Source organism: Mustela nivalis (genome assembly GCF_964662115.1).
Source record: "Mustela nivalis genome assembly, chromosome: 12".
Classification (NCBI taxonomy): Eukaryota; Metazoa; Chordata; class Mammalia; order Carnivora; family Mustelidae; genus Mustela; species Mustela nivalis.
The window spans coordinates 7,839,247-7,864,600 of record NC_139031.1 but is presented as its reverse complement, the minus strand read 5'-3'; the positions used below and the strand labels follow the sequence as shown (position 1 = coordinate 7,864,600).

The 25,354-nt window shown below is 38.2% G+C and overlaps 1 protein-coding gene across 1 annotated transcript in view; it reads left to right on the top strand.

Moving 5' to 3' along the window:
• The window catches only part of CNTNAP2 (contactin associated protein 2), a 1,362,616-nt gene that overhangs the window by 586,770 nt on the left and 750,492 nt on the right, over positions 1-25,354 (top strand). The window contains exon 10 of the mRNA XM_082693594.1: positions 23,756-23,862. Within this exon, the coding sequence (XP_082549720.1) occupies positions 23,756-23,862 (107 nt within the window). The remainder of the gene's footprint in view (positions 1-23,755; positions 23,863-25,354) is intronic.

Sequence of the window (25,354 nt, the reverse complement as noted above, 5' to 3'; positions counted from 1 at the left end):
CTTGTGCCTTCTACATAAAAGAGGTAGCATGTGAGGGTAAAAGGATTTTTAGTCATCTGATAGGAGAAGCAAGGTCAGTGTGATTAGACAGGAAGGCTCAAAGAGAAGAATGGGGTGGCTTACAGCTGAAGAGGGGGGCTGGGGCCAGGTCGGGCAGAGCCTTGTAAGTTATGCTAAGGTTTCCCACCCTATCCTGAGTGCTGTAGAAGTCACGAAAAGGAATCTAAGTAGGAAAGTAGTACAATTAATTTTTATTTTAAAAAATCACTGTATTTCCAAATGAAGACCAGATTCAAGGACAGATTTCGCTATGGATCGCGTAAGGGTTGCTTGTCACTTCAGCGATGATACAACCAACAGATACAGGCAGGTGGTTAGATGTCAAAGCAGTTTTGGAGGATGATGTGTAAATAAAATATTTGCATGTTCTTGCACTCATGTATTTCTACCTGTGAACAGATTGATTTACATTGTCTTAGTGTCTTTGGGCTGCTATAAAAAAGTACCATAGATTGAGTGGATTATAAACAGCAGAAATTTATTTCTTACAGTTCTGAAGGCTGAGAAGTCCAAAGTCAAGGCACCAGCAGATTCAGTGTCTGGTGAAAGCCACTTCCTAGATGGCTGTTTTTTCTCTCCAAACCCACTTGGGGAAAGGGGCAAGCTGGCCCTCTGGGGTTTCTTTCCCAAGGACCTGAATCCCAAACATGAGGGCGCCATATTTATGGCCTCCTAAACTCTCTCTCTCCTAAATACCATCACCTTGGCAGTTAGGATTTCAGCAAAGATGAATTTGGGGCGGGGGGTTTCAAATGTTCAGTCCATAGCCTAGATGTACATGTGTGTATACAGAATATATATGTATTTATGAACATACATAGAAAAAAGATATAAAACATACGCCAAAATGTTTACAGTAACCATATTCAAGGTTGTAGGATTTACAGCAATTTTTATTTCCTCCTTTACATTTTCTCTTTTCCTTATGTTATTCAATGAAAATATATCTCAATAAAGGTAACAGATATTTATAGAAGGTTATAGAAATTAAATTATAAATAGGGCTAACGTCAAGAGAGTCATAACTAACCAAGTTCCGTTACAAAAACTGTTCCCCACACTCCAATATGTTGCAGTGCTTTTAACATAAAAAATATTTTTTTAGCAATTTTTTTAAAAAGGCAAATTCTTAGAGTGCCTGGGTGGCTCAGTTGGTTAAGCATCCAACTTTTGATTTTGGCTCAGGTCATGATCTCAGGGCCATGAAATAGAGCCCTGTGTCTGGCTTCATGCTCAGTGGGGAGTCTGCTTGGGATTTTCTCTCTCCCTCTGCCCCATCCCTTGCTCACTCACTCTCTCTCTCAAATAAATTTTAAAAAACCTAAAACAAATAAACAAATAAGTAAAGAAAATAAAAAGGCAAATTTGTGTTTTGTAGATTCTCTCAATTTGTCCATGAATTATGAATAGCTCTTAAAAAATAAGAAAATAACAATTAATAATGTGGCTTAATTAAATGTCCTTTGCCACTGAATGACAGGAATTTAATAATGCAACTTTAAAAATTAAATACATGTTGGTGACCTGCAAATGACATGTGATATGTGGTATTTATATTTCCTCTTCTTCTCTCTGTTTCTGAAAATGTAATTAATCTTCATTTTTTTGTTTTATTTTTAAAAGTTAATATTGAAGAGGAATTATCTCCAGATTGTTAGATTAGAATCAATTAAGGGTTCTAAATCAAATTAAAAAATTGACATCTACAGAGGTTTTCTTTTTTAACTTTAGCAGTTATTTTTTTTTCCCTCATTATCTGTCTGCATAAGAATCTAGGGCATTCTTACTTAATGGCATATAAGCATTAATCAATCCTAAGTGAAAACAAATGAGTTATTTATATCTTTGTACACCCTATTACTTAATATCAGAGAGTCAATTCTTACTAGAAATTCTGAACAAATATATAAGCAGTTGACAAAAATGTTTCCTGGTCTTCTCTTAGATGATGTCTATGATGATAAATATAAAATGTTTTAGGGATGGAAGAAATATCTTTATATTATTAAGTTATATATGTTTAGATTTATACACAAATAAATAATGAAACAATAGGGACAGGAGAGAGGTGTCACAAATAACTCTGTCTAGGAGACAACCTGAAAATGTCTATTTACAAGAATGGGTAACCAATAAAAATAAAGTTAAGTTGCATTTAATGTAAAATTAAAGATTTAGCTTTCCGTATGTCTACATAGTTGGCATTGTTTCTGCTCTATTGGGTACCTTCTTTTATTGGTGTTTATTGTTATGTTAATTTCTTCTGTCATCCCTTATATGATTATGTATATACTAAGCCAAGGTAGTGTACTCTTCTAAATAACTAAGAACCTTGAGCATCTTTTTGCTCTTTTTTGCTAAATATGGGCAAGTAGGCTATGTCGTGAAAATTGTAGTAATTTTACAGTGCTGTAGGAAGATAATGAACCAGATATTTCTTTAAAAGCAGTTTTCCTTTGGTTTCCGATAGAGCAGAGAATCCTAATGGACAGGCAAGACAAATTATTTAACGTGTGAAATACTCATACACCTGTTGAAAGGCTAACATACCGGAATGTGAATATGTCTTCTCTAGCCACCTACACTATCGGCAAGAGGAAGTCTTCGCAAGGTGCAAAATGCAGTAGACATCTGCAGTCTATTTGTAAGGAGCACATTTCTTTCAAAGAGAAATATAAATGTGGAATGCAAAAGGCTTACTGAGGAATCGTCTCATGCTTTCCTTGAGCCCCTCAGGAGGTCTCTGAGTGATGTTCTCATCTAACGTGGAGAATCACCTATGCAGATCTGCCAGGGCGGTCCTTGTTGGCAACCTACAAGCAGCCAGTCTTTTGTCTCGTGCTCAGTGGGTTGCCTGTAGTGATCATCCTGTCAGGATAGAGCTTCTTTTGGTCTCATAGTTTCTATTCACGCCAACACTGTCTCTTCTGGTAAACTTTTCATTGTTAACAATTCAAACACTAACTCCTTCCCCACTCCCCATAAACCAGGATAAATCAGCCACTGTCATGGCGGCTTCTCTGTACCTCCTCTGTCTCCTGGGACAGTAGAGCATAGAATTCCGGTGAGGACACTGACCTCATGCTTCTGTAACTGTTGCTTTAGTCATCTGTACTCTCCTCACTGGAATGCAAAAAAAATGGTCTTAAACTGATTTGGGATTCCTAGAACCTTGTCCTGGGCTTGATTCATAGGGAAATGCTCAGCAGTTTGATAAATTTTGACTTTTAATTCTCACAACCAACCATGTGGATTAGGCACCATGTTCCTCATTTTACAAAAGAGTAAACCTAGATTCAGATTATTTAAGTGATGTGTCCAAAACCATTAGTATAAGTGAGCCTGAAAATAATTCCTTGGCTCTCACAAGATCTAACATCCAGAGGATAATTCTAGAATTAGAGAACAATGAAAAACACTTCAGTGTGTTTTAAAGTGAGAAGTGAAAGTAAGACCAAAGTATGTTTGTTTTCGTTACAAATTTTTTTGAAAAATGTCTTCTTTCTACATATAGTCAGTAGGAAAGTCAAAATTTATGAAATAGGCACCTGAGATACTATTATTTGTTCTTTGAGAGAACTGACCTTTAACACTGGAGCAAAAAATACATTTTAAGAAATTCTTTAATTCAAAGCATTTTGCACTTAAGTCAAACTCACATAATTTTGCATCAGCAAAGGATTTGCTCATTTTTGATGTGTTCTTTCCTTTATTAATTCAATACACGTTTCCTGCTCACATATGCTAAGCACTGACGCTTTGTTTAATCTTACCTTAGTCTTACACTTGTTAAAATATTGTCCCATACTGTATATTTCCAATTCAAACATAGAATTAAGATTCTTGGTGATTTGGGGTGGATTTTAAATCTTAGGTTTTATTTATTTTGCAACAGGACTTCTAGTTTACACGGAGTATATGTTCCACCAGGGCTACGCCTTCCTCCTGTTCTTTGAATTGCCATCATTTCTACAAGGCTTTCTCCTCTTCTAGAGAATTATAGAGTGTTTTGTGATTGTCATTGTTTGATTTAGAATTATAATATAGGACATGTATTGAGTATATAGTTTTATATTTGAGCAAAATCACAAGTATATCAACATTGCCAGGACAGTTTCCCCACAAGGCTGTGATTTCTGAGTATTTGCCCTCTAACCTGAAGAACACAACAAAATTTAATTTCAGGATTTAAAATCTAAGCAGGATTGGTGCTGCTTCATCAGGGGAGCATTGGGTGGTTTATAAACCGAACACCAGAATGGCTAAAAGAAATCTTCTCCCGGAGCCCATTAACCTTCAAGAAGCCTTAGCTTTTCTCTCCTGACACAAGTGAAGTGAACAGGATTTTAATAAAAGTCCTGCAGCAGATATACCTGAAGGGTCAGAGCTCAGGATAAAGCTGCCAACACTGCAACTTTAAGAAAACATCCTGAGGACCTTTAATAACACTGGGTCTGCCAGTGCTCTCTGCGGAAGATCTGTATTTTAAAATCCCATTTGAGAAACTGATCCCCCATTTGACAGGATCAAGGTCTTTAATCTTATTTTTGGTGTGCAGCAGTTGACTGCCTGCCCTGTAAGGGCTGGCCTTTTGTGTGGCTCTGAAGACCTCAGGAAATATTTTTCTGTAGTGATAGATATGCATCCCTGTCCTCAACTGGGATGTTCTGATCACCCATCTCATTAATACTAAGTGGCTCTACATCTTCTAAAAGTGGAAGGAGCTTAATATTGACAGAAGTAGACTCGGTTCATGTAAGCTTCTACTCCACGCATTTTCATTTTTGTCTCTTAATCTCGCTTCAACCCTTTATAAATTGAATAATCCCTGAAATCAGGAATCGGTAACATACAACAATAATTTCAGTATCCCTCTGTGCAGTAATAGGACAAAAGTAAAATTACCACTATAAACTCATCAGGTATTATAATTCCCATTTAATAGTGAGTAACCAAAGACTTTTAAAAATTAAGTAATTTGCTCACATTATGCATGTAATAATTAACAATGCCAGAATTCACTGTTTTCAGATCATTTAGTCTCAAAAACTCATGCTGCTTGCAGTCTCTAAGACATAGTTCTCCATTTCTGGCCCCATCATATCCGTTTAAATCAGTTAAAATGAACAAATAGGTTTTTGGAAGTTTGGATAAAGCCATTAGTAGAAAAGAAAATCTCGATTTAAACTATTTCAGAGCATGGACAGAGGACAACTTCCGCATGCTTTTTGTGAAGTATTTTCAACAAAGACAAATCTGGCAAAGATTTTTATCAAAACAAAGCCAAAAAAAACCCAAAAAACAAAAAACAAAACCCAAGCCCCAAAACCCATCTGAAACCACTCCCATCTATGGGCATCAATGCAAACACTTAAATAAGATTAAACAGAATTCAACAGCACATTAGAAAAAAATATATCATGAAGATGCAGGGATTCTTAAGGACATGAAAATGATTCACCAGGAAGAAGTCTAGTGATACGAGTCATCCTATAAATAAAGCCAATGAGAAGACGGTTCCCAGGGATGTTAAAAAGGAATTTGACAAAATTTAATACTGATTTTTAAAAATAAAACAAAAACCAAAACCAGAAAAATCATTGTTAAATAGCAATTGATGGATACTTCTTTAACATGCTTTTATATTTGCATGTCTATTTATATCCATGCCCAAATCTATATTTCTGTGTCCAAAAGCTAGCATTTTGCTAGCATCCACCATAAAGGCCAACACTAGAGGCATTCCCACTGGAACAAGGTTGTGGGGCCCACTATTTTTACTATCATTTAACTTTCTATTGGAGATAGATAACAAAGAAAGCAATTAGAGATACACAACTTGAAAAGAAAGAAATAAAACTACCTCTATTTGTAGATGATATGATTATTTGAGAAACTGAGAAAAATCAGTGCAACAAATACCAGATACAAAGAGATAATTTAATAAAATAGCAAGGTATAACTTTAACATGGAGAAATCAATAGCCTATATATAATTAAATAAAAGCAGGTTTGAAGATGTAATAAAAGGGAAGAGAAAACACCTTACCTCAATTTCAAATAATAACAGTTCCCGATATTTTTTTCTTTCCATTTGGGCGATGGGACAAGTGTGGTGTGTGCGGAGAACAAAGAGAAGGTCTTGTGTCTCTGTAGTGGGGGAAAGGGGTAAAATCCAATGGAAGACCTTGTAGGTGGTTCTTAAAAAAATTGGGGAGTGGGCTGGGGGTATGGGCAAAATAGATAAAGGGGTTTAAGAGCTACAAACTTTCAGTTATAAAATATAAGTCACAGAGATGGAAAGCACATCATAGGGAATATCATCAATAATATTCTAATAACTTTGTAAGGTGATCATGGTGGCAAAACTGAGTAATGTACAGATTTTTTGAATTGCATATGTAACATTATATGTCAATTATACTTCAATGAAAATAAATAAAAAGATTGGGGTGAAATAGAAGTGGTGCTTTAGAAAAATTAATCACAGAGGGGCACCTGGGTGGCTCAGTGGGTTAAAGCCTCTGCCTTCGGCTCGGGTCATGATCCCAGGGTCCTGGGATCAAGCCCTGCTTCAGGCTCTTTGCTCAATTGGGAGCCTGCTTCCCTTCCTCTCTCTCTCTGCCTGCCTCTCTGCCTGCTTGTAAGGCAAATAAATAAATGTATTAAAAAATAAATAAATTTATTGTCAAATAAACAAATGAAAAATCTTTAAAAAAAAAAAAAAAGAAAGAAAAAGAAAAATTAATCACAGAAAACAAAGCCAAGAGGACATGAGGAGGACCTGAAAAGACGAAGGAATGGTATAAATGGTTCTATGCAAGTAGAACAAATGTAACAGGTATTTTAAAGGATGTACAATCTCTCTCTCTCTCTTTTTTAAGAGAGAGGGAGGCAGGAGGGGCAGAGGAAGAGAGAGAATTTTAAGCATGTTCCATGCCCACCATGGAGCGCTTTTCAGGGCTAGATCTCACTACCTTGAGACCATGACCTGAGCCAAAATCTAGAGTCAGATGCTTAACCAACTAAACCCCCCAGGCATCCCAGAAAGGCTGTACAGTGTTAATGGTTGCAATCAGACATTTGTAGAAGGCGGTGGCTTAATTAAGCAAGTGGGAGAAGGTTGACCAGAAGGCTTATAGAATCATTTGGGGTTGGGGCTGGAGACACCAGTCAAAGCAGTGCTGTGGAGACTGGGGTCAGTACTCCTTCCACCAATATTTGTCCTTTCTGACCTCACCTCTTGCTCGAAATCACTCAAAAGCTAGGAAGCAGTCAGACTTCCAGTATGGAACCCAAACTAACCAGACACTTCTTTTTTCTCAGACATTTTCCTTTGTTCTCCCACTTCCATCCCCAAAACCAAATACAAGATGAAGGAGGAGAAGAACAAGGGGAAAAACAGGTGACAAAGTCATGTTGGAAGTCGTTTGGGAGTTCTGTAGGTTTTCTCAACCACGTATGAGTTGAAAGGTACAAATTAAGGCTCACCAGACATCATCAAGGACGTCGTTTGTTCTACTTCAACCAACAAGCCCGCCCTTCAGTCCTGTTGGTTTCTGTTCTCAGCCAGGGACTCTCCACCCACGATATCCCCCAGCCTTGACCACCTGGGCAAATGCCATGTCATCAGAAGAGCTCACCTTACTGTTCTATATTCCCCAAACCTTGCTTTTTTACCTGACATACATTTAGTGGTTACTTGTCTTCTCCCCAGAGAGATATCTTCATGATACCAGAGGAATGTTTTTCTGTTTTCCTTATTTTCCTTCCTTATTGTATTTCCAGAGCCTAAAACTAGAGCAGCCACATCGCAGGCAGCCAGTAAATATTAGTTGAATTAGTAAATGAGCAAAGTGAGTGAGTGAGCGATTTCTGGTAATAGTATCCTACAAAACTCTTGTAGTCATGTCTTATTTTGTAATCAAGACAACTTTGAGAAGGGAAGAAAGCCTTGGAGAACTTTCTCTTAAAAAAGCGCTATAAGGCTAGACTTCCAGAGGTTTGAAATCCCTTGACTTTTAGCAGAATTTTCTTCTCAGTAGACAGTTTTGCTCTGTCATTTTAATCCATGCAAAAATATACCTACAATGCTTGCATACATAAATCTTTATAAATTCTGTACATATTCTCTCCTGCTCCATTTTAATTGACACAAAATCTGTATGTTTCACTTAAAATTGCTTTTTATGTAGGAAATCTCCTTCCCTTGGATTTTTTTCCTATAGGGAGTGGAGATATTAAAGAATAGATCACAAAACATTTTTAAAGATTTAAAAAAACATAATGTTTAGTCCTTGCAAGTAGTTTGTCTTTTGCATAAGCAAAGAGTACTTTTATCTATAGAATATATATTTAAGAAAACCATTACTTAGATCTAAGATTCTGGGTACCTTCAAATTATAAACAAAGCCAATAAATAAATAAATGCATACATGCATAAATAAATACATAAATAAATAAGCAATACCTATGCTACATAGATCTTATTAATAGAAGAAAAAGTATATTGTAGCCATCTTTTATTCTTGAGGTCACTGGTTTTCCAAGAGGGAAGAAATAACCTGTTTGGTTTTTTCCTACATTTTGGTCACATCTTAAGCCCTTTTTCCAGCCTTTCTCTTTGTCTTATTATTTTTTCTTTTAGGAAATCTTCAGACCAGCCTGTGTAAAACCTCAAGACTCTCTGTGGTTTTAGTACTATTTTTTCACACTATACAAGAGACCATTAGTTCATTAAACTTTTGATGATGGTGATAATCATTAACAACTGATGTATCATTCATATTACTACTACCAGAAAACAAACTTGAAACAATTTTTAAGTTGCTGCCTCCATCAAGGATCACGATGTTGATTTTTTTCTGATTTGCCACTGTATTATGATTAGCTCTGCCCAGAATATATTTTTTAAGGATTTTATTTATTTATTTGAGAGAGCACAAGCACACACGTGGGTGAAGGGGAAGAGGGAGAAGGAGAAAGAGGCTCCCCATTGAGCTGGGAGCCCACAGGGGAAGCCATCCCAGGACCCTGGGATCACGACCTGAGCGGAAGGTAGATGCTTAACCAACTGAGCCATTGGACACCCGCTGAAGAGATGCAGAAAGGCTGTTCTATTCATGTTGTTTGGGTTTGTTCTACAGTTTGACTTAGCTTTTCTTTTAAACCACCTTTATTTTTAAGTTAATCATTTTGAAATTGAGCTTCGAGTGCACCTAGGTCAGCTGCATCCCATCGGAGAAGAACAAGTGTCCTTATTTTTCGTGTAAAGGTCCTTTTGTTTTGTTTTGTTTTTGCCATGTCATTCCCTATGTGAGTTTCACTTAAAAGAAAATTGGCATTAACTGTAAGACGCTACCTAAAGCATCTGTCCGTGCAGCTGGGTATCCTGGAACAATCGGGATTTCACCTCATCGCTCTGTATCTGGTTAGGGCAGTCAAGCAGAAATTCTGATTTTTCTACTTAGACAATTGCTAGGCTGAATACATTGACTTCTTACTTTGGAGCAGAATTCTTGTTCGTTTAGTTGTTTCTGTTTTTGTTTTTGTTCCACGGGCAGGGCAGATTTCTGTTATGGTGGTATATCCTGAGTTAACCTCAATCATGACAAACCAGAAATGAATTTCTAGATGTACACAGAAAGCAAATGGTACGGACTCGTGCCTGCTTCTCAATCCAAACAGAGATGGTAACTTGTCACTGCACTTGAAAAGGAAATATTTGTGAGGTCTGCTTTGCAGTAGTGACAAAAATAATCAACACTAAAAAAAAAAAAAAAAAAAAATCAAATGATATGCTCAGCAGTAAACTCAAGTTTAGACTTGAGTAATTAGGTTTGGGAATACATTTTTGCTACTGAGGCATAAACCTCTAAAAACTCACAGTTTATTAATTATCTGAAACAGACAGAAAACCTTCAATGTTTTGACATAAACATAATGTCATAACAGCTTAGAGAGAATAAAGTTCAATCAAGAACCTCTAACCAGAAGCAAATTATAGCCTATCAATTTTTCTATAGGGCAATCAGACCACTTTTAAGTAAGATAATAAATCTGTAAAATGAGCTGTTTGTAATTAAAATGAAGCATGCCAAATTATTTCATGACCATTTATAAAGTCAAGTGCCTGTTAATAAAACAGTTAGATTTTCATTGTTATTACTTTCTTTAAAATCATTTCCACTCAAGAGGAATTATTTTCTTAAAAGTACTCCAGCTTTGGGGAATTCTGAGATTTAAGTATTCTGGGTTTGAAAAAACTCCAATTGTCTCCATAATTTCGACTCTACTCTATACTTGAAATGTTGAGTGAGGGTTCTTATGGCTCCAAATCTATGAGGCGAATAATCGCCATTAGTGAAAGACTTGTTTTTTGACATACCATATATTTTGTCTATTTCTAATGAACTGAAGAATAGTAGAAGAATGGGTTTGTTTTATACATGGAAAGTTCAACTTTGTAGTGTCATTGTAAATAACTTTATGATAACTATCATAGAATAGTGATCGAAATCACAGTATAGCCCTTCTGTCAAATACTTGTGATATCTTGATTTCTGATCCTAAAACTAGATTGAAGATGAAATACCTAATTAGGAAATGACAGTATGTGAGTGGAGAGTTAACAACCAGAGATATGAGCAATAGGACATCTGCCTGATATTTAATACTATTATTAGTCATTTAAATTTTGTTCTTTAAGTTCTAGCCATGATAGATTCCTACAATGTATGATTTACCAGGCTGTTAAGACCTCCATACCTAGTCTTGCCCACTTGTTCTCACATCTAGGAGTTCCTTTTTAACTCTTACTATCCTGTAGACACCTCAAACACCATGTCCAATGAACTTCCATGATGACTAGCGCCCCCCACCCCCCGCCCGCCCACTGCTGCCATAGCATTATATGCATGACTACCTGCCTCTCCAGGAGTATTTTGTTTAGGTTTCTGCAGTAACACTTACTACAGTGTATTGATTTTACCCATTCCCTTAGACTCCCCAGAACTTCATACAAGGCAGGGAACATAATAGGTGCTCAAAAAGTAATCTTTCTGCTTACAAACAAGGCCTAAAGTATTGTCCACTTCTACTTAGTTATTTCTGCAGTGAACCGTAGGAGACATCTTCTCTGGAAAACATTTCATTTTCTAACCCTTTATGACATTAGTCCATTTAGTCACACTGCTGATTTCATTTTTTTGGTTAAAAAGTAAATTCTCAAATAGAGCCCTAAAGATAACAACATCTTCAACTCTACATAAGGACAAATAGGACAATCTTCAGCACTTCATTTTGGAAGAAAATCAAATTAATGAGATAGTTGTTCTACACCATGCTACCCAGGATTTGTAGAAATGAGTTAAAGCCCTAAATGAGAATAATTTTGAAATGATTTATTTCTGTATTCTTGCTTAGCCAGGTATTACCGTAAATAGTGATAATAGTGGGTAATCAACTGGAGATTGTCTTGCAGTAAACATATCAAAGGGAGAAGTCACAGCAATGAACATACTTATTCTGAAACTCCTAAGTATACAAAAAAAAAAAAAAAGACGATTATATTTGAATTACACATGGTTAAATAATCTTTACTAGTACAAGATGTTTGACTGTGGTGAAAGAACCATTTATTGACATTTATGAGATCAGATTTGAGGACTGGAATCCTTGATCTCTTTTTAACATAAACAAGTGTGAGCACTAGACAACCACGAATAAAGATATTAATCTGAATTTTTAGTCTCTGGCAAAAATAAGTTGTGAGATTTTTTTTAAAGTTTTCAGACTTTTACTTTTTTTTTTTTTTTTTTTAATGTTTGGCCTTGATTATGTGCATCTCCAAAGGAAGTGTTAAGAACAGGGTGTTTGTTTTGTTTTGTTTTTTAATTTTTTACAGCCTGAAAGTTCTTTGATTAGTTTTGTTCTGGGACATGTATGTCAGATGAAGAGAAATTCCTTGTGTGATTTTCCTTAATTCAGTAATTTGTCAGCATGTATTTATTGAAGACCTGCTGTGTCTCAGGAGCTGATCCAAGTCTTAAGAGATAGCTGACCTAAAGAAATGTTGAGCATAGAATGTAGAACGTGGTTGCGTTACAGTGAATAATGATGGGATAAAACAAAATCTTATGTCATGAAACTGTTAACCCCCAATCCTCTGGCCTCTTAAAGGATAATTGCCTGCCTTTGCACAAACATTTTCAAATTCCCCATCCCATTAGCAGACATCTCCTTTCTTTACTCCCTGGAGAACCAAAATCTGCATATAGCCTTTTTTGCAAATAATACCCATTACAAATTGCCTCTGACAGAAAGATTTCCAACCAACTCAAATTACCAATTTGCCTTCCACAGACAGTAGCATGTTTTCCAGAAAAAATAATAAGTTAAACAGTGAGGATAACAAAACCATAGCAATTGTTTAAATTGGCTACCACACGATTTGTTTCAAATGAGCTGTTAAAATAATGTCAGAGATATTCCTTTCATAGTCTTCCTTGTACAAATACAAATACAAAAAAAAAAAAAAAAAGAAGAAGAAACTCCATAAACATAGTATACCTATTAGACTCTGTGTCAGAAATAAACAAATAGATAGATAAGTAAAAGTAAAAGGAAAAAAATTAGTGAAAGAGCCAGACGTTGGAAAGAATGTGTCCAGACACTCAAATGTTTCGACGACGGTAAATCCATGTTGTTTTCTTTGCCTGTTTGTTTATTTCTTGGGAAGTAAAAATTACTATTTATCTGTATATTACATATTTCCCAAAGGTCTCTGGCTTCAACTGTGATTCTCTATTGTAACTTAGGACAATTATGTAGGTATATAAAAAGTACTAGACAAACACCTGTGCCCAAGTCCAGGCTATGCCATAAATGTGCTCTGTGACCTTGGGCTCACTAATTTCACTCAATTTCCAGTTTTTAGTTTCTTCATCTGTAAACAAGAGGGTTAAATGAGAAGTTCAGTTACTCTTTCTGCCTTTAAACATTTACCATGATATTTTGGTGGTTTTGAATTTGAACCCTGAAGTAAACAGATGTGAATTTTGAAATTAAACTAAAAGCTAAAACAAAGAGAACAACCACAACAAAAAAAAACACCAAAAACACGTACATGTATTATGATCATTTCATGTCATCATAATCTTAATAGGTTATTAATTTAAGGTTTTGGAGCAAAATTTGAAAGGTCTTCAACACTGTTGGTGGACATGGATGTAGTGTCAGATTTCTGAGGCCGCATAAACAATCTGTTGGGTCCATGGTCAAAGGAACGAGACTGATAAAAAGCGAAGGTCAAGCAAGCTTTATTTCGCTCCAAGCATCGAGAATCAGGGCCATCTCTTACAAAGAGGCAACCTCTCTCTGCCTTACAGACTAGCTTTTAAGGGCAAAGGCCATGTGGTTGGGCCTGGCCACACACAGGTGGCCAATGAGATTGTAACACACAGAGAAAGCTGTACAGTCATGCTAGGTCACATATAAGTGACCAATCGAATTACAATTTACCCTATAGTAGATATTTGAACTAGCCTATCACCTTGGTCAGAATTGGCACCCCAAAGGTGCCCAAAGGGTGGGGCCCATACTCCTTGGTAGCTAGGGAGACAGTATGCGCCCCCACTGATTGGATACCTGCACCTGGCCTGACCCACCCTTGTATTTGGGCTTTGTTACCTGGGACTGGTTTCTGGGACTTGTTTTTAAGTAAGTCCCCTGGGGGAAAGGGGAGCAGGGACAGTTTACGTTTTACTGTATAAACAACAAAGTCATTGTTTAACCGGATCTGGCTAAATAGGCCCTTACAAATCTGCCTGACAAAGGAGCTCGGTTATAATAACCCTCCCCTAGTGTGCATCTCATTTGAGGTTTTTGCTATCCCCTTTCAGCTTTTCCAGATTACAGTGGGGACAGCAGTCCCTCCTAAAGATTGTGTGTATGTGGATAGTTTACTCTTGTAGGGAGATTTCTCTTTGTTTCTGGACTGCAGACTTAGAAAAATGAGAACCTACATGCACGGTACAGAATTATTCAACTCAAGTATAGGCAGGGTTTATTACCAGTGTTTGAACAGATTCTAGTCCTTCTCACTGTATCCTTTTAAAGCTTGTCGCATCCTCTGGTTTGACAGGCTTCGTTCTAATTTTCAAAGTCCTGGGCCGGGTGTGTGTGTGTCATGGGAATATCCTGGGTATTCTGTATTGCCAAGTCAGGGGAGTCTTCATTTAACACACGATGTAATCACAGACTTTCTTCCTTCATTCAGTTCTTCACGGGTTGCTGTAGTTTTCTTCTTTGGAAGGAGGCTTGGGGTAAACGTCACTGAGGCTCCTGGATACGACGTCCAGATTGAATAGGCATTTTTTCAGTTGTTTTATTTGAGTAGAATTCACACACAGTAGTTTCAGGTATATGACCTAGTGATTCTGCTCCTCTGTTCAATACGCGATGTTCACAGGCGGACCTCCCATCTGTCAGTACACAACACTGTTACAATACCGTTGACCAAACACCCTGTGCTGTACCTTTCATTCATTCATGATTTATTCACTCCCGTAACTGGAAACCTGTGTCTCCCTTTCCCCTTCATCCATTTTGCCCAACACCCACACCCCTTCCCTGTGACAACCATCAGTTTGCTCTCTCTATATTTATAGGTCTGATTCTCTTTTCATTTGTTTATTTTGAATATACATTTTTAAAAAGTTAATATTATGTAGCCTGTGTGTATGTGTGTGTGTGTGTGTGTGTGTGTCTAGCATAAATGAAAACATTACCTTACTGATATATGGAGAACAAGGATCTATTAATTATACAAATCATACATTTCTGCTTTGGGTGAATTTTTTTTTAAGCAAATGTATTCTACATCAACTTTAAGAAGCCATTTGTGTCTCTTTGTTTTTTAGAATACTGGTTTCATCATGTATGATACTTTTTATACCTGCCAACACTGAAATAGGACATTTTAAATGTTCTTCATTAGTAAATATTTGGGAGGTCAGAATGCAAAGATGCCTATTCAAAGGGATGTGGTCACTTTGATTTCAGGGTTGTAAGAAGTGGTGAACCAATTAAAAAGATGTACTTCATGGGGTGCCTGGATGGCTCAGTGGGTTAAAGCCTCTGCCTTCAGCTCAGGTCATGATCCCAGGGTCCTGGGATCGAGCCCCGCATCGGGCTCTCTGCTCCGTGGGGAGCCTGCTTCCTCCTCTCTCTCTCCCTGCCTCTTTGTCTACTTGTGATCTCTCTCTGTCAAATAAATAAATAAAATCTTTAAAAAAAAAAGACATTACACTTCAAATATTATATGTTTTATGCAAATTTTCCTCATTTTTAAAAAATATTTTTTAAAATAATGAAATTGCATGTATGCCTTTGGAAGCACAAATTGTAAAATAATTTTACTATTGGTCTCATGGTAATTTGTTAATAATATCACTTCCTCTAAAATAGTTCATCATCTTAATGTCATAAAAATATAACTTTATAGTATTCTATAAAAGTTAACTTATATTGTACTTAATAAAAGAAACCTATAAATTTATGGAGTTTCATTCTTATGTTAACCATTATTTTATTATCCTTCTACTATCCTTACTATCCTGGTATTTCTTCATTTTGATATTTCTTGATATGGATTAACTTGTCAAAATACTGTCTTTGCTAGACTACTGGGTTTTGCCAAGTTTGGGCTTGCTATTCTAATAGCTATATCAGTATACGACGACTTCACTCATTTTTCAGAGTAAAGGGCTTATGTTAGATGTGTGTTTCTTTCATCTACAAATAAGATAGCATTCTGTAGAGGCAGAAATTATGTAAAGCCTTTGGTCAGACAGTTTGACTTACTGTATTATGTTTATATGATAGATTTGAGAGAAATGGACCAGATAATCCAAACCTCACTTAGAGTGCAGCAGTCTGAGACATTCTCTGTTTCTGCATTCATATACTAGCAAAATGGTACCACAAACCATTCCCGGCTATCTAAATGGACTGATAATTCACTTACTCAAAATTCATACACCAGTTATTTATTGAGTACATTCACTGAGTACAGGCCAGCCAGAATTCTAGGCAATGGATAAAAGGTAGCAGACAGACATAGTCCTTGCCATCATGGAAAGCATAGTTCAAAGAGAAGGCTGACAACAAAGAAATTATTAGGTATATAATTAGAAATTGTGATAGGTCAAAAAGAGAGCAAAAAATGGTGGTGGACATGAGGGTGGTGACTACTTCATATTGGAAATGTGTGTGTGAAGGCCCAGGGGAAGAGATGACGCATCGGTGAAGCAAAGCAAGGCAGGTATCATGAGAAATACGGGAGGAAGGGAGCACAGACGGGGAGCACAGACGGGGAGCACAGACGGGCACAGAGGAGCAGGCGGAGCGGATCGTGCGGAGACGGACAGGAGGTCCACATGTTCTCAAGTGCCATGAGAGCGCATCGGAAGTCTTTAAACAGTAGCGTGACATGATGTTAAAGTTCACTCTGGCATTTTGTTGAGAATAATTTAAAGCAAGGCAAGCACAGACAGGAGGACAGAGTAGGGAAACATCGTAATCCAGGGGAAAATGATGCTGGGTTGAAATGAATAGGTAGAAGTGCAGAAAGTGGATACATTTGAGGCAAGTTTTAGAATTTTAATTCACAAAGCTTTGCTGCTGTTTGATGTAGAAGCGGTAGAAACGGGGATAAAGAACAGCTTCTGCTTTTCTGAGACGAGCAACTCAATAGACAGATGGTGGTGCCGTTAACAGAGATGGGACTGAGCAGGAGAGCCAGAAGGTTAGGGAGTAAAGTCCTTGTGATGCCTCTGACACCTCCAAGTGAATATGTCAAGAAGCCAGTTAGATACGCGGGTCTCTCTCCAGGAAAGTTGGAACCAGGGAAACAAGCTTGGAGCCATCCTCGGCAGAACCAGGGACTGAGCCGGAGAACTTCCGAACCTAACAGGTGGGGCAGTTCGGGTGGGGCCGGGAAGCAGCTGAGTAGATGGTCCAGAGCTGGAATGTCACTCAGAAACCAGACTCTTTGAAATAGTCCTTCGCCATCCTCTTGTGTTCAGAGATGCCCGTTCCAGGTCTTGCCATCATTGGTTCATGTTAGGAATGAGGCCAGGAGAGACTGAAAAGAAAGAACAGTGCATGTCCTTTCCCTTTCAAGGCTTAGCCCAGACAGTGCACTCGCAGGGAGCGTAGTCACACGCCCCAACCCTAAATTAAAAGGAGCCTGGAAAATGGTGTCTTTAGCTGGTTGGCTCTGTTAAGTAAGATATAAATTCTGTTGCTGTAAAGGGAAGAGAGCATAGATTTGGGGAAACAGTGAGCAGGTTATTGAGTTCTTTCTGAAGCCTGATTCTTTACATTTTTTCCCCTTGGAGACCGGGATACTCTCCCTTCCAAAAGCAGATGGCCACATGAAAGAGAGAAGATATTGGAACAAAATAAGAGTCATGATAAGAAGGAAGAAAGGGGACAGGACTATTGACCTGTTGTGATACCCATAACTGTCTGCTATAATCTGCAAGCTCTCTGCACTGCCAAACCCAACAATCCATCCTTCTATAGCCACGTTTTGCTCTTACTCAAACTGGTGTAAGGCTTTGCTTTCCCTCCACAGCGGAAGGTGCTTCTCTTTCTTTCAGGCTAACCTGAATCTGTGCTTCCTTCAAAGATTAACTTTTCCATAAATCTCAGTGTACTCCTATAATAGTGATATATTATCCTAATTCTGTACGAATATTTTTAATATCAGGCATAGAGATAGACCTGAATTGCCAATTACATTTTGATGAATAAATACAATTTCTTGAGGGTAAAGCGGCCTTTATTCTTTGTTTCTCGAGTTTGTTTTAGAGTGTCTTGATTGATTAAAAAGAACTTACTGTTATTTATCTATGTTAAATACTGTTGGGCCTGGAGACAGGTGAAGAACTCGTGATCTTTGCAGGTCCCTTTCCTCCTGTGGGCCTGTGATCTCTTAAAAGATGTTGTATTCATAAAACAATGTGGAATACATTGTAATATTCTAACTCAAAGTAAATTAACAAAGCAAAATAGAGTGAACTTAGGTTTTATTACAACAGAAATTATTTTAAGGTATTTATATAGTAAGGCTACAATTAATGATTGATATGGTTGTCTGGAAATGTGTAATTGTTGGAAAGATGCAGACCAAATATGCTTGATTATTCTTAATGGAAAATTTGGGCATAATGCAGGAGGTATAATAAATATCTCTGCATTTAAATATTTCCATAAATAAATGCTTATTGAAGTGGCACCATCAATATAACATTAAGTTTTCTGGTTGTACAACTATAAAATTAAGTTATGTAGTAATGAAATACTAAATTAGTTGCTGGAATTATGATTACTTCTCTATATAGTTTCAGTTTGAACAGGAAAAAATGTAAGGCAGTGATATATACTCCATGGAGAGTATGCCTTCAACTAAAATTGAAATCTAATTAGTGTGAAAATAAAAGTACTAAAATATCGTTGAGATCAATATTGGCGGTAATGCAGAAGAGAACTCTGCCGTGATTGTAAAAGTAGCTCTGAGAGCCAGAGGTATAAAAAATAGCATTTAAGAAATCAAACTTTCTAAATGAATTTCTGGGCTTGATAAGCAAAATTAAATTTGGGAACTAAGATGGAAGGAAAAAAATAAAATTCAAGAGGTAATTTGCTCTGGGATGGTAATTTATAAATCCCTCTAAATAATTTTCCAATAGTTCACAGAATAGCCTACGCCTAACCTGAAGTTTTCTTTTCTAAACTTTAGAGCAGTCTATGGCCATGCCACCCTGAGCGCCTGATCTCGTCGAAACTTTAGAACGAGGTATATTTAAGGAGCAAGTATAGAATCTGTACTAATCTCTAAACAGAATAAGAATCGCCGACTGACCTCTGTACAATAACTAAGCACGTAGGAAAGCTCAGCTGAGTCAGACTGAGAATATGGAACTTGATTTTAAGGCCAAATGAAACAGTCCTTATATTCTGTGATGATTTTCTATGAATTAATGAAGTCGAAACTCAGGTGTTGGGAAATGATCACATCTTCCAAGTGGGATTAGGAGATTATCATATTGTCACTCTGAGTGGAGAAGGGCTGCGCAGACCAAAACTGCCCTTCCCTCATACTGTCTCTGCCCACCCCACCCCTCCCCCGCAGCTCCACCCCTGTGCCCTCCCATCTGGGCGGTTTCTCCTCTTGGTGCCCGCATTCTTTGAGACCCAGAGCTGGAATGCTCTTGAGCTTTGTCATTCAAAATGAGGTCCTCTGAAGCGCAGCTGGAGCATCACTGGAGAATGTTTGAATTGCAGACTCCACCCCATACTTAAGTAATCAGAATCTTCATTTTAACCAGATTTTCAGCGACTTCTGTGGCATGAAAGTTGGAGAACTTTGGTGTACCAGCGGCTCAGGATATTAGCAAAAGCAAGCTATTCAGAGAGACACACCACCCTTAATCATTATTCGGTATTGTGTGTCTGTATTTCAGAGCAACACTCTGGTTTTTATATGGGGCTCTGCAGAACCAAATGTAGTTCTAAAGGTAACACAAAGGTGTGCTTTGAATTTTATAGAAAACTATTTTAACTATTAAACGCTGTAGAGAGGAAAAAAAGAAAACACTCACTGGGTTTTGAAGACCACCATTGTGCTCCGTTATGCTGTCAGAGAAACATTCTTTAGATTTAAAAGGAAATTTCTTCTGCTGTCTCTGTTTAACTAGTATCCACAAAAGTGGGCTGTGATGAGCAAATCTGGTACCATTTGCAGTTCTTCTGTCCATGTAATACCATTTTCCTCAACGCCTTGCAATGAAAATCAAGTATAGAAATAAAAGAGATAGTCTGGGTAGAATAAAACTGCAGCTGTCATCCTTAACCCTGGACAGAATTGCTGCATCCCTCCAAACAGCCACTCTGTCCATAGTGTTTGCTTTTATATTAAGTAATTGTTATACATGCGACTTAAACGTTAGCTTTTGTTTGTTTTACCTATTGTGGCGTAAGTCAGTTTCATTTGAAAAAAAACAATGCAGTTTGATTCGAAAGCATTTTTGGAAAGCATTGCTACAACTGGAAGGGTGATTGCAGCTGAACCGGTGTCCGATGCCAGGGCTCTCTGGGGACAGAGCTCATTGGCTGCATCCCTTCTGGAGCCCTTTGATCACATCAGATTGACACCTGCCAAGGGCTCCCTGGATCCTGCTCAAATCTTTCTCCGGTAGCCCCAGGGGATCCATTGGGATTCAGGTTTGATGTGACTCAAACTTCCAAGCTAGGACCTGCTGTAAAAACTATATATTTCATAGTTTACTGGAGCAAGAATCTAGATGTGAGGCTAAAATCATACATAACACTAATCCATAATTTTTGCAGTAAAAAGGGATATTTCCGCCACACGTGGTTCAGTCCCTTGGCGTAACTTCACGGTCATCACATTCCCCCGTTGCGTCCGTGGGTTGGCCGGCGGGTTGGCCGGCGGGTTGGCCAGCGGGCATTCACTGAAGGAGAGCCAGGCACCTGCCATGCCAAGAAGCAGAAGAGAAGAACCCCTAACTGTAGAGTCGCACCATGTAGAAGACACAAGCTGTTCAAGCAATCATTCCTAAACAATGTGATAATGGGATATGGGACTTAGACAAATGGTTTTATGCAAGTACAGGAGAAGAAATAAACAGGAAGTAGGAAGCTTGATTAATTTGTATTTTGTTTTGCTTGGTGACTGGCCCTAACATTTTTTTTTTTTTTAAATATAACTATGAAGTCTTCGGGTTTGAAATTACATTTGAATCCATTCAACTTGGAAATAGAACATTTTTCTCCAGTAAGAACTAAATGCTGGTCATCAGCATGAGAATAATGCCCCTCTTAAAAATACAAATTATAGGGAAGAGACATTAAAAAAATAAAATGCTAAAATCCCACTTAAATAAAAGATCACTTTAAAAGAAATCCTTCATACTGAATTTTAGGACTATTCAGTCCATCTCCCATGATGGTTATATGCTCCTTGTGTGTACGTACACAGTAGTTTTTTGTTTTTGTTTTTTTTTTTTTTTTTTTTTTTTATCATCGAGAGGTGAGTTTTCTGATTTGTGCATTATTTAGAGCACATTTAGATTCCAACCTGGTTTTCCTTTGCAAGTCGGTACACTTCTGCACTCCTTTCCCCTGAATTAATTGATATAATGAGCTGATGTAAATTACTTTCACTATTAGGCTGAGCTAATATTAACCCACAACCATTTAGAAAGTAAATATACCATAGGAGGCATATGCATACTGGATTCCAAACTTAAGTATCAAGGATGTTTTTTTATTTTTCTGTAATTTTGGAGTGTCCATCCCATTGCTTCGTCTCCTGGTCTGGAGAATCAAGACTGTGGGCATAAACGCCTCCTGGGCCGTGGGCAGGGGAGGTGGTGGGGGTGGGGGGTGTGGTTCTATCTCCTCGTCAGCACTCTCTAGCTTTCTTGATGGGAACACTTCCAATGTGTTAATTATGAAAATGCAACTCCCCTTTTAAGGTCCTAGGGAAATGCTCTCAACCGTATATTTTTTAAATATTCTACGTTTATTTATATTCCACCAGTTACTGCTCTGATATTCGTATTTCCATAGCTTTCCCTGTTGCGTTGATGAGTCATCAAATTCTGCCTGGTGGTGTCTTTTGTGTGACTCTTACCCCCCACCTCCACCCAGGTTGTCAGGTCTTTGGAGAAGGACCTGCTAGTGAGCCTTGATAATGCCAAGCCCAAATTCATATGAAACACAAGTGCCTTTTTAGCATAGAGTGGACTTCCCATCCCCCCATGATAATCCGGCATCGTGCCTGTGCTTCTGTTGTATTTCTCCCCTAGGACCGCTCTTCCTCTGTTTCTTCTCTTACAGTCCTGTCTGTTCATCGAGGCTCTGCTTAAACACTTCACAGTACGCCCCAGATCTGCATCCGACCCCTCCCGTGTAACTCCGTCCTGCAACATTTGCCCCGATTATTTCACTTTTTCTTTCCAATTTACGTGGTAGCTTTCGGTAGATTCACTTCTGTTGGCTTCAGTTCCTGATATCTGACGCACCTTCTGTTTCCTGTGTCTTGTGCACACACATAGCAGGTGTTCAGTAAACGTTTGTCGCGTGACAGAGGGTTTGCAAAGCGTTGTGGAGGAATGGCGTTCTCACGGAAGAATCAAAGGTTCCGTGCCTCACCGGGGTGTGCCTGCCACACCCGGGTTAGCGTGCCTGGTGGTAAATCAAGAATGGGGAACAGCAAATGCTATCTCCGAAGCAACCCCTATCACATTTTGTAGCAAGCAGCTACCAGGGCATGATGACTAAGCGTCCCATGCAGTGTTGCCTGTGACCCACTATTAGAGATTCTACTGTTTTAATCTGGGCGGGTGCTTCCCTTGTAGACAGTCTCTTACTAAAATCCTGGTATCTTTTGTGAATGTTAATACGTATTAACACCTTTGTCATCTGTGAGCATCTCTATCGGGATCATAAAGAATCGGGTTGTGGGGAAGTTGCAGAGAAGAATTGGTGGGAGGAATCAGGGGCGATGACCAGGAGAAAGGACAGCGTCTGCTGCTGAGACACGAGTGTTTCTGGGCAGATTTCAACTTCAGTGTCGTGAGGGTACAAGCAAGCGATGCAGTCTGGCCTGGAGGCTACGGTCCGGATGCTCAGGGCCCCTGTATGCTGCCCCTCTCATTCCTGCTTGTTAATTATCTTCTTTATGAGCATTTCCTCCAAACCTTAAAACTACTTAGCTGGGTAAAATTGCTCCATTTTTTAAAGTAAGAACTTGATATTGCGAAAGGTTAAACTACATAGCCACAATTGGCTACATAGTAAGTAGAAAAACAAAGATAAGAACGTGAAACCTGCATTTTCCCCCTAAATTATGCTCAGTGCCACTTGGGGTAGGTGGCTTTCATTGGCCAGCTGGGTATAGGGAGACGACAGAAGACTTAGAAATCTTTTTTTTTTTTTTTAATTTTTTTTTTTAATTTTATTTATTTGACAGAAACTAGGCAGAGAGGCAGACAGAGAGAGAGGAGGAAGCAGGCTCCCTGTGGAGCAGAGAGCCCGATGCGGGGCTCGATCCCAGGACCCTGGGATCACAAACTGAGCCAAAGGCAGAGGCTTCAACCCACTGAGCCACCCAGGCGCCCCTTAAGACTAGTTTATTCTGATTGCTCTTGCCAAGGCATTATTTCAAAACATCAAATTGCTATAAAAAGCTCAGTGGTACCCTTTTTTGAGTCAGTATTGGTCTTGTTAAAGAATAGGATGGGAAACAAGATGGCTAACCTTCCATCTTTCACCGGGAGGAAATTCAGCAAGTGTCTTTGTTTTTGTGCGAAAGCAAAATAAAATGAGTCTGTGATATGCAAATGAGTCTCTCCACTGTTTGTTAATTTCGACTGTTTACTCAAAAATGGGAAACACCAGGCTTGTGATACATCATCTTTTGTGCGCTTGGCACCTTCCATCATAGATCGTATTAATCTGCTTAAACTAACAAGGATTAATTGCCTTGGTAAGTCAACCTGGCATTGAAATGATATATTGCCCAGACAGCTTGGAATTTGGCCACTCATAAATCTCATTCGTGTGTTGGTTTCTTTCTGTTTGTCTCTTTCTCCGACAGATGTGTACCCAATCACTGTGAGCATGGCGGGAAGTGTTCGCAAACATGGCACAGCTTCCAGTGCGCTTGTGAGGAGACGGGATACAGTGGGGCCACCTGCCACAACTGTGAGTGCCCTTTCATCTCACCCTGACCTTTAGTAGCCTAGATCCCAGGTCTTCCACAGCCTGGGGAGTGCACCCACTTGATTCTGAAGAACCCAGATTTTGTTGTTACTTCCCTGGAATCGTCCCGTAATCAAGATATACTCTCTCATGCCTAATGGCACAAAAAGAAGGACCAATGTGTCCAATGTTCCGTAAACATAGTTGGGATTGGAATGCCAATCTTGGATTTGCCTCTGTGTGTCTAAGCCACGTCTGGATAGATGGTTTGGGAAATTGTGTTAGTGCAATGTCTCTAACTGGATTCTCATTTATCAGCTCATCAGAGAGACAGACAGAGTGTAATGTGAACATTTAGTATCTGGACAATAATTGTCTCATGCTCTATCGCAACTATTTGACCATGTTTTTCAAATCAGAAAAAGAGGCTAGAAAGTGGAATAAAGTCCATTAAGTTGGATATCTAAAATAATAATGCAAGAAGGCAAGTTTTTCTAAATATTCAAAGTAAAAAGTGGCTTGCAAAGACAATTAATAGAATACAGATGTGCCTAGATTTACATTACCACTTTACACTGGAAGGTGGAGGTTTGTGTTTTTGTCATTTAAAGGATATTTTAAAATGAGTGTTAACGATGTAGTTGTCTAACATTAATTCTCCAAAAATGTGTTGCTGTTTACAAAGCCCTTTAGGAAACAGATTTACCATAAAACATATAGTTGAAAGAAGAAGTTCATCTGTCCATCACGTGTTTATGTGTGTGCATGGTGTGCACGCGTGTGCTTGTGTGTGTAGGGAGAGAGGAAGGGGGAGAGAAAGAGTCGAGCTCCAATCTCCAGTCTCCTCCCAATAGGCTGAAAACCTGAAAATCTGATATGTAAGCCCTCTAATTATACAGACTTCTTTCATTCCACTTCATTTTTAGGAAACAATGACAAAAATATTATCAGAGAAGAGTTCTGGGGATAATAAAAATGCAGGACAGCTCTCTGGGCCTTTCATGTTGTTACTTGTAACAATGTATAATAAGCTGTTTGGAACATAAGACCTCAACAAAGAAAAATGTTAGTAATTTATTTTATTGCCTTATTATTTTGTTTAGGAAGCTGTTCAAAAATAAGAGACAAAATTGCTCCTTAAAAAAATTAACATTAGGGGCACCTGGATAGCTCAGTGGGTTAAGCTTGTGCCTTCAGCTCAGGTCATGATCTTCAATCTTGGGATTGAGCCCCGCATCGGGCTCTCTGCTCAGTGGGGAGCCTGCTTCCCCTCTCTCTCTCTGCCTGGCTCTTTGCCTACTTGTGATCTCTGTCTGTCAAATAAATTAATAAAATCTTTTTAAAAAATTAACATTAATAGAAGATGTACAAGAAAATAAAAATAGTCACTAGATTAATTTTTGGTAAAGGATTTCATATGGATCCATGGAAAATGAATAAAAAATGAAACTGATACTTAAATTAGTAGAATAAAAGATTTATAACTAAAATTGCC